Below are 10,175 nucleotides of genomic sequence, written 5' to 3' on the forward strand. Positions count from 1 at the left end.
CACTGTATTTCCAATCTGTATTTTATTACTGAAATACACTGCCCTACCCGCACCACCCCACAATAAAAATCTTACCTAGATTCCCCATCATCCCCTCCAGACCCCCAGCCAGCCCTGTAGAAGCGCTTCAGGATTCTCTGCCCACTGGCCATTTTGAAGTGTGTCCTTTGGGTAGCCACGTGAAAACCAGCTGGTGTCTTTGTGGAGAAAATGGAGAGGAGAGACGGAGCCTCAGGAGGGACTTATTTGAGGGCCTTGGCCACTTGCTCATAAGCCAGCTCGATCTCCTCATCATCTGGACAGGTGGAGGCAAACTCTTCCCGAGCATAGGCATTACGCAAGTACCGATGCACTCCGCGGAACACCTCTGGGATGGAGAATCCCCTGTATTTCTTACACACCACCTGGGTGTGGGGAGAGAAGAAGGACCAACATGTTATGTTAGCCTCGAGGAAGCCACACTAGCTGCTAGGCTCTTGGTCTTTCCCTTCTCCCAAGACTTATGGGATAAAATCTAGCCTTCCTGTCCAGGCATTCAAGAACCTCCACTATCTAACTTCTTTTCCTGTGATTCTTATCTCCCATATGAATCATCTTCTCCAAAGGGATTTCTTTTTTTTAAAGATTTATTTATTTATTTATTTATTTATTTATTTATTTATTTATTTATTTATGATAGACATGGAGAGGGAGAGAGAGAGGCAGAGACACAGGAGGAGGGAGAAGCAGGCTCCATGCCGGGAGCCCGACGTGGGACTCGATCCCGGGACTCCAGGATTGCACCCTGGGCCAAAGGCAGGTGCCAAACCGCTAAGCCACCCAAGGATCCCCTCCAAAGGGCTTTCTTAACTCCTCACTATCTTCTCCGGTGTTTGCCCTTCCTTTCCACTTACTTAAATCCTGGCCATTTATAACCAGCTCCTTTTCAGACCACCTGTTCCATGGTGCCATTTCTCTCTTCTTGATTTTATTGAAATATAATTCATAAATCATAAAATTCTCCACTTGAATTTCCAGTGACTTTTGTCCCTATTTTTCATTTGGCTTTTAGTCATGCATTATTACTTAACTTTTGTGTGACTGTTTTATCTTCCCAGCTAGATTTCAAATCCTTTGAGGACAAGGGCCAATCGTGATACATCTCTGTATCTTTCAGTGCCTAGTACACAGATGTTCAGTACAGAGGTCTGTGGCCAACTGACATTAGGCCAAGGTTTTATAAAGTAAACCATAGTTTTGAGGCTAAGACAAAAACATGGGAACCAGTAGTTTTCATTTTTCATCACGAGACAAAGTAAAGATGGATGCTCGAAAAAGAGTTAAGGCTCTGATTTTAGGAAAAGGCTGCTTTGTCTGATCTGGGGATTTGGCAGTGATAGAGACAGGAAGCACACTCTTGACAGCAATGCAGGGGTATGTTACTCCTGGCCAGTCTGTTTGCACCCACAGCCTATATATCACAGAATGTAATTCTCTCAAACACTGGTCTGGTTCAATTCTCTCAAGCAATGACTGGTGAGAAGGAATGGGATGTCTGCTATTGGTAGCAATCCCTAGAAACCATCCTAAGAAAGAAACCACCTTTGGAGTGGTTGTCATGGGAAACCAGTGTGGGAGCTTCTGAAGGAGCCATTCCAGTGGCCACTCTCTGCTCCTACAATGACCACCCACCTGTACTATGTGGAGTTTTGGCAAGAGGTTGCAGTCAGCCAGAGTGAGCTCATTGCCATCCAGAAACTTCCTCTGTGAGATGCCCTCATCCTCAGCACTGGTCTCATCCACTTCTTCTGGGAGGGGGGATGTCAAGTAATTGTCTAAAACTTTCAGGGCTTTCAGGAGCCCCTTCTCCAGATCTGTGCAAGAAAGGGGAATTGGTAAGAACATTAGGGGAGTGACATAGTCCAGGAGGGCCTGGGGAGTGTGTGTGTGGGGGGGGTGGCGGTGAATGAATACCAATGGTGAGCCAAATGAATACTAATGAATACTAATACCAAACTAATAACATCTGACAAAAACACAGTTAGTTTTCCATGAGTTATTCTAAGCACTTCCCATACAGAAACTCACTGAATCAACCCATGAAATAAACAGGCATTGTTATCCTCATTTTATAGATCTAGAAATGGATTTATAGAGAGATTAAATGAACTGCCCAAAGTTACATAGCTTGTAGTGTTTGTACTCAGGTCGTCTGGATCAAGAGTTACTATTCTTAAGCATGAAAACAGGCCATCAACCAACCTAACTAATGTCCTAGTGGGGGAGGAGAGGCTAGGTGACAAACGAGAGAAGCTTACGTCACAGCCAATGAAAATGCAAGGAAATATGGGGTTAAAGCAAAAATAAGGGGGCTGGGGTGGGAGGCAGGGAGAGTGTGCCAATAGCTGCTCCATCTCCCTGATATTGGGATTTCCAGATCCAATCCTTGGATCTTCTCCATTCCTCCTAGGACCCTGGCCTCCAACCCTTAAGACTCACTATCATTGAGTGCCGGGTTTGAATTCTTGATGTAAGCAGAAAATTTGGCAAATATGTCCAGCCCAGCCGTGTTGGATTCAGGGTTCAGAGCTGCCAGCTTGGGGTACCTGAAAGCCAGTGGGAGAAACAGGATAAGATATCTTTTGCTGAGAACCTCAGCTCCCCTGCTCCACCCCACCACCATTTCTGTTTTCCAGTTCTACAACCTCTCTCTTTCCTACAGTCTCCCAGCTACCCACCACTTCCTTTCAAGTGCCCTTGTACCTGGGAGGGCACAGCACTGCCTCCAGAAACTCCTCAATCTTGTTGGTGTCTGTGTGTACTTCAGTGCCATACAGAAGGAATGGGAGCTGCCCTCCTGGGCACAGCTTCTGTACTGTCTCGGTCCGCCTGGAGAAGAGGTCAGGCATCAGGACAGGAAAAGGGGGTCAGGGAGAAGCAGAGAGGGGAAATGGAGGGATGTGGAAAGAAAAAGGAGCTCTGGATGGAGGGAGGGCAAAACAGTGCAGGATGAAAGGACGAGGAGGATGGGTGAGCGTGTGTGTGCATATGTGTGTACATGAGGGGTGTTCAGAGGAACAGAAATTGGCCCACCTCTTGGTGTCAACAGTGGTTACGTTGAAGGTTACTCCTTTGAGCCAGAGTACCATGAACAGTCTCTGGGAGAAGGGGCAGTTCCCAATCTTGGCCCCATCACTGCCGGCCTGAAAAGCAACCCCCATCCCAAGGTTAGGCCTGGTACACCCAACCTACCCCAGGCCATTCTCTACACCGCCTACTCCCAGATCTAGCGTTCTCTGCCTAGTCAGGACAAGCAGCTCACTACTAAAAGCTCCCCACCCCCCAGACATGGGCTCTCCACTCTGGAGGTGGAGCAAACCTAGGGCAGAGGTCAGCTTCTGGCTCCCCAGAGAGTTCAGGACAGGTGGGAAGTAGGCAGAGGGACTGGGTTGGGGAGAACTTGGGAGGATCTGGACCCTAGAGAGAGCAGACAAATAGTAATGTAGTTTTACATGCTATTCTAAGCACTTTACCCACAAAAATTTAATCCTAAAGTCTGTAGAGAGACTTTGGTGAGGCCAGGGTTGTAGGCTAGAGAGAGGCCTGGATTCCTGAATTGAATAGAGCCTGTGAATGGGCAAGGTATGACCGCTTTGGAAGCCAGAGTTCTGGTTCTCTACACCTCCACTCAAGCTGTTTTTGGCAGCTGGGTGGGGAGTCAAGGGGCCCAGAGCCTCACCCTAAAGATGTAGTGGGCTTTGCAGAGGGGGGCTGCCTTCTAATTGGCAGGTGGTGACCTCATCCCCCAAGGGACCTCCCCCTAGGCTGAGGGTGATTCATCTCAGGCTGTCTCGCAGTCTCTGGCCTCAGCAGCTTCCTTCCTGGCAAGGAGTGGGGGCAGGGACCAGGGAGGCTGAGAGGCCTGGGCAACGGAGGGCCACCTTCCTCTTCCCCACGCACTACTTGTGGGGTCTCCCAGCACACAGCCCCCAGCTCCAGATAACTCTCCTCACACTGGACCCAAGGCCAGAATCTGTAGCGCAGCCCCACCCAGGAATAAAAACAGCCCTTGAGGCTGAGTGTGAGTGAGGTGGGGACCACACCTAAGGGGGGGTGGGTGGACCCAGGCGCCAGGCAAGGCTGGGCCCGGGAAAGGCTTCCCTAGAAGCCCCAAGCAGAAAGGAGGGAGAAAGTGGCAGGACCGCACAAAGGAGGACAAACAAAGGGGGGTAAGTGGAAAGAAAGGCGGCAGGAAAGTAAAGGGTGGGGAGAATGTGCAAACCAGGAGGCCTACACAGAGAGGGAGGTACAGAGATGAGATCCAGGCTTGGGGAAGAACGCCCCTGCAGCAGGGAGGGGAGCGGAGCAGAAAGAGTGAAGTCCGCTGTCTGCGCTTTCATCTCCAAGGGCCAAAGGACCACTGTTCCTCATCCACACCCAGAGAGAGAGGACAGAGTTGGGGTGGCTCTCTTTTTCCTGTTTCTAAAACCCCAAGCCCTCAACAACCTAGCCCAGATCTCCTCCTGATCCCTCCCCCACCTACCCTCATGATAGCCCCAGCTAAACTCCCAGCTTGCCACCTCCCAGTCTCTCGCTTCCCAGTCCCGGGGACCCTTCCCCACCCACCCCCTCTCCAGCCCCGCTGCTAGAACTCCACTCTCATTCTCCCATCTCCTTCCACCTCACCAGTCCACCCCCGAGGATTTCCTCTCGGCCTCTCTCACCACACCCTCTTCCTTGAAACCAGCCCTGCCAAACACAGGCGCGTGCACACACACACTCACATTTCTCCAAGTCTCCCCCAAGACACACAATCTGGTCTTCTCCCAGGACCACCTGTCCCAATGTTTCCTTCCCTCTGACCCTCCCAAATCCTGTTGGGTTTCAGTGCCCCCTTCTCTCCGTCTTCCCATCAGCTGGTTCCCACCCACCTCCTCCACAATATTCTCAACTGTTGGGAACCCTCCCTTCTCCCTACCTTCCGGCCCTTTAGGCTGCTGGAAACTTGCACTCGTACAAACTTTTCAGGGTTGTGCACAGAATTCTCATCACCCGCTGGCACAATCGCCTTCCCGGCCCGACCACCCCCGCGATACAGGCACACCCAAGATTGCACCTGAGGCTGGGCAAGGGGGTCTAGGTGGGAAGGGACTGGGGAGTTAAAGCTGGAACTGGGGAGAGGTGAGAGGTGCCTTCCAGGGATCGGGACACTGGCCTAGGAGGGAGACAGTGTTCCTACCTTCACGAACAGTTCAACCTGAGGTTGTTCTTCAGCCATGGTTGCGACGGGGACCAGGAAGCGGCGGCGCTGGGGGAACTGGGAGGGGCCCGGGCCAAGGAAGGCGGGTCTCACAAGCAGGGAGTCTGTCCCCCAGACCTAGGGCAGCCCCTTCAGCGCCACACGAGCCCGATGAGACCCGCTCACACGACCCACGGCCTCCCCAACGGCCCAGCGCACCCCACACCCAGCCCCTCCGGCTCTATCCCCTCCCAGGGTAGATCAGGGAGCCGCTGACTCACCGACCGGCTCCGCCCTGAACCTGGGGAGGGGACAGGAGGGGGGCGGGACTCAACGATCTAGGGAGTGGGTCGAGAGGGAGAGCCTCTGGGTCTCCTAGAGAGTAAGAGATGGGGGTGCTAAGGAGAGGGAATCCTGGAACCTCCGTGTTTCTCCACCAGTCTCCTTGAACACAGGACTTTTTTTTTACTGCCTCAGTTTCCCTGCTGCGTTAATCAGGAGACACTCCCACTCCACCCTCACCCAAGAAACCACACCAACAGCTTGGTCAAGCCCGTGAGGGCCCAGGGAGGGAATTTTAGAATATGAAGATGATTGTTTATTCCTTTTTCCATGGTCCTTCCAGACTCCAGCAGGACAGGGACTTGGAAGTGGAGACTGAGATTGGGAGAAGAGAGTATTGAAAGGTTAGGGCAGGGGATGGGAAGAGAGACCGCCTGGCCTTCTGCTAGGGAAACAAGCCAAAGGGCCTCATCGCTGGGGGAGGTCTGCTCCTCCTCACTGGCCTCCTTAGCTTGAACACTTCCACGCTTGCCCCCATTCCAGGCCCCTTCCTGTGACCCTTGCCCTTTTCTCACTGATAGGTTGAAGATAGAATGGGGGGGGGGGGGGGGAAACAGGGATATTGTAGCCCTAGAATAGGAGCTGCACTGATCCTGGATGGGAATGGTAGCTAGTCCTTTCATGAAAGAAAAAAAGCAAAGATCAAACGGAATAATGTAAGTGGAGTCCCCGGAGGCACAGACACAGAAGTAGGGAGGTAGAGGAAGAGTAGCTTGATTTTGGAGGTTCTGGCAACTCCTGATGATCTGCTGAAAATGGCTTAATGATATGTCCTCCAAACTGGACATATTCCAGCCTCCATATCTTGAATCTCTCTTCTACCCTACCATACCTTCTCTTCCTTCCTCACCACTGCTGTCTAACAAGAGATCTACAGCTCCAGAAAAAACATGGTGGAGTGCAAGGACGGAGAGGAGCAAAACAGGCTTTGACACGTAAAGGAAGGGAGACCTGGGGCAGGACTTGGGTGGAGTGAGAGACGTGCTGCTGGAAGCCAGCAGTTAGTGGTTTCCTTTCCTACTTCCTCTTCTGTGGGTTTTCTTCTCCCTGGGAGAAGGCCTATCTCTCTCCTCCCCAGAGAAGAGATATATTGTATTTGTTCCCTTGAATAGTAAAGTCCTATAAGGTTGTAGAATGATTCCTTGAGTGTGTGTATGCATGGGGGGGGGGGGTTCTCCTCCATGGGTGACCCTCATTTTCTGCACACAGGACCCCTTGTCTGAGGAAAGGAGGCCAAAGCAGCCCTATTCTTAGGGTCCTCTTCTGCTCTAGTTGATCGATGTCCATCAGAGAATCTGCCCCACATAGATCTCCCTTCTGGGAGATGCCTCAGACAAATGGGGCCAGCCCTGAGCTCAAACAGGTTTTGGCAGCTTTTTCTCTGCCGCTTTTCCTCTCCTACAGCTTTATGGCTAGAGCTGGCTTGATCATCAATATTGACTTTGGCTGGCTGGCATGGCTACCCACAAGGTATTTTGCCTTAATTTCCCAGATGACAGATAATGCTGCCCTCTCTTGGTACTATCCAGCAGTGCCTCCTGGGCTGCACCCCCAAATCCTGCCTCAGAGAATTTTCTCTCTGGTCTCATCTCCTTATCCCTGCTTTTCTCCTATCTCAGTATCTACCCTTTCCTTCGAAGGATGGCTTCTTTTTTCACTCTCTCCCCTTCCTTGTCTTGGTAAACCAGTCCCTAATCTCTTTTCACCCCAGATTGGAAGGTGTGTCCCTCCCTGACACGCCTTAGAGTTGTGATGGTCTCTTCCAGGTTTCCATAGCTTCATTGCTCAACAGTTTGCCAGGGGTAACCATTAACCTAGCCCTTAACTCCCTCCCCTACTTTTCTTGCTAGAGGGGATTTTCCAATCATTGTTTAGAAGAGCCAGGTTACCCCACCATCTTCTCTAACCTCTTGGATGGGATCTACCCATCTCAGGGTACCTAAGGCAAAGCTAGAGAGGAAGATGCATTTTAAGGGATTTTTTTTTTTTTTTTTTAGTATATATTGATTTCTGTCCCCCTGACAATCTCCTTGCTTCTCCGCTCCTTACACACACTAAAAAAAATCAATGCCCAGAAGTCAGTGGCATTTCTATACACTAACAATGAGACTGAAGAAAGAGAAATTAAGGAGTCAATCCCATTTACAATTGCACCCAAAAGCATAAGATACCTAGGAATAAACCTAACCAAAGATGTAAAGGATCTATACCCTCAAAACTATAGAACACTTCTGAAAGAAATGGAGGAAGACACAAAGAGATGGAAAAATATTCCATGCTCATGGATTGGCAGAATTAATATTGTGAAAATGTCAATGTTACCCAGGGCAATATACACGTTTAATGCAATCCCTATCAAAATACCATGGACTTTCTTCAGAGAGTTAGAACAAATTATTTTAAGATTTGTGTGGAATCAGAAAAGACCCCGAATAGCCAGGGGAATTTTAAAAAAGAAAACCATATCTGGGGGCATCACAATGCCAGATTTCAGGTTGTACTACAAAGCTGTGGTCATCAAGACAGTGTGGTACTGGCACAAAAACAGACACATAGATCAGTGGAACAGAATAGAGAATCCAGAATTGGACCCTGAACTTTATGGGCAACTAATATTCGATAAAGGAGGAAAGACTATCCATTGGAAGAAAGACAGTCTCTTCAATAAATGGTGCTGGGAAAATTGGACATCCACATGCAGAAGAATGAAACTAGACCACTCTCTTTCACCATACACAAAGATAAACTCAAAATGGATGAAAGATCTAAATGTGAGACAAGATTCCATCAAAATCCTAGAGAAGAACACAGGCAACACCCTTTTTGAACTCGGCCATAGTAACTTCTTGCAAGATACATCCACAAAGGCAAAAGAAACAAAAGCAAAAATGAACTATTGGGACTTCATCAAGATAAGAAGCTTTTGCACAGCAAAGGATACAGTCAACAAAACTCAAAGACAACCTACAGAATGGGAGAAGATATTTGCAAATGACATATCAGATAAAGGGCTAGTTTCCAAGATCTATAAAGAACTTATTAAACTCAACACCAAAGAAACAAACAATCCAATCATGAAATGGGCAAAAGACATGAACAGAAATCTCACAGAGGAAGACATAGACATGGCCAACATGCATATGAGAAAATGCTCTGCATCACTTGCCATCAGGGAAATACAAATCAAAACTACAATGAGATACCACGTCACACCAGTGAGAATGGGGAAAATTAACAAGGCAGGAAACAACAAATGTTGGAGAGGATGCGGAGAAAAGGGAACCCTCCTACACTGTTGGTGGGAATGTGAACTGGTGCAGCCACTCTGGAAAACTGTGTGGAGGTTCCTCAAACAGTTAAAAATATACCTGCCCTACGACCCAGCAATTGCACTGTTGGGGATTTACCCCAAAGATACAAATGCAATGAAACGCCGGGACACCTGCACCCCGATGTTTCTAGCAGCAATGGCCACTATAGCCAAACTGTGGAAGGAGCCTCGGTGTCCAACGAAAGATGAATGGATAAAGAAGATGTGGTTTATGTATACAATGGAATATTAGCTTCATGAAGTCCATAATTAAATGTTCAGTACTTTGATTCTGCCACCTGGCCCAGAGTAGGCACTAAATAGTTGCTGGGTGAATGAATGACACCCCTGTCTTTAGGGGTGTGTGTGTGTATGTGTGCACCTGCGGAGAAGAGGTATAGACATGTCTCAGTGGGGGTGTAGGTGTTCTTATCAGGTCTACTTCTCTCCATTGAATGCTTCTACCTCCTCTGGGGAGACCAAAATCAAAATTAGGCCCAGTTGGGATGCCTGGGTGGCTCAGCAGTTGAGTGCCTGCCTTCAACCCAGGGCATGATCCTGGAGTCCGGGAATCGAGTCCCACATCAGGCTCCCTGCATGGAGCCTGCCTCTCTGTGTGTCTCTAATGAATACGTAAAATCTTAAAAAAAAAAAAAAAAAAAAAGGCCCAGTAGTGCCCTTGCGGGGGTGGTAATACTCTGCACCAAGGAAATAGGCAAAGGAGGACTAAGATGGGAGTCTCACTTATTTCTGCTTATTTATTTGAAACACGTAGTAGCTCTTACCAGTTTACCAGGTACTGTCCTAAGCTGTTCAACAAATATTAACTTAGTGGGTGCAAATATTAATTTAGAGCTGTTGGCACAGGTTTAATTGATGTAACTTATCTCCACTCTCCAGAAAAAAACGCAACTCCCCTCTGCCGCTTTGGCCCGCCCCACACAACACCCCTACACCAGTTCCCTGTGCTCAAGCTCCGCTTCGGACTTTCTAGCGGGCTCTACGTCGTGTCAATCAAAGGCCAGAGGGGATTAACCCCAAAGATTCAGATGCAATGAAACGCCAGGACACCTGCACCCCGATGTCTATAGCAGCAATGTCCACAATAGCCAAACTGTGGAAGGAGCCCCGGTGTCCATTGAAAGATGAATGGAGGGATCCCTGAGTGGCGCATCGGTTTGGCGCCTGCCTTTGGCCCAGGGCGCGATCCTGGAGACCCGGGATGGAATCCCACGTCGGGCTCCCGGTGCATGGAGCCTGCTTCTCCCTCTACCTGTGTCTCTGCCTCTCTCTCTCTCTCTCTCT

The 10,175-nt window shown here is 49.2% G+C and overlaps 1 protein-coding gene and 1 long non-coding RNA gene across 2 annotated transcripts; one reads left to right on the plus strand and one right to left on the minus strand.

Annotated features, from left to right (window-relative positions):
* Window positions 1-7: 7 nt before the first annotated feature.
* Window positions 8-5,516, minus strand: CLIC1 (chloride intracellular channel 1). Its single transcript, XM_025418220.3, has 6 exons — window positions 5,219-5,516; window positions 3,073-3,182; window positions 2,743-2,868; window positions 2,479-2,585; window positions 1,672-1,853; window positions 8-404 (listed from the first exon to the last, which is right to left on the minus strand). Exons 1-6 carry the CDS (start codon window positions 5,255-5,257, stop codon window positions 243-245), a joined length of 726 nt encoding a protein of 241 aa, XP_025274005.1. The 5' UTR covers window positions 5,258-5,516; the 3' UTR covers window positions 8-242.
* LOC125752187 (uncharacterized) lies at window positions 3,535-10,175 on the plus strand. Its single transcript, XR_007401053.1, has 2 exons — window positions 3,535-4,208; window positions 9,771-10,175. It is a non-coding gene; the product is annotated as an uncharacterized LOC125752187 (long non-coding RNA).

This window comes from Canis lupus, chromosome 12 (assembly GCF_003254725.2).
Source record: "Canis lupus dingo isolate Sandy chromosome 12, ASM325472v2, whole genome shotgun sequence".
Taxonomy (NCBI): Eukaryota; Metazoa; Chordata; class Mammalia; order Carnivora; family Canidae; genus Canis; species Canis lupus.

Coding starts and splice junctions, on each gene's coding strand:
- CLIC1 (XM_025418220.3), bottom strand. CDS start 5,257: ATGGCTGAAGAACAACCTCAGGTTGAACTGTTCGTGAAG. Junction 2,869..3,072: donor ACCACTGTTGACACCAAGAG/GTGGGCCAATTT, acceptor CCTCTTCTCCAG/GCGGACCGAGACAGTACAGA. Junction 1,854..2,478: donor AAACCCGGCACTCAATGATA/GTGAGTCTTAAG, acceptor TTTCTTGCACAG/ATCTGGAGAAGGGGCTCCTG.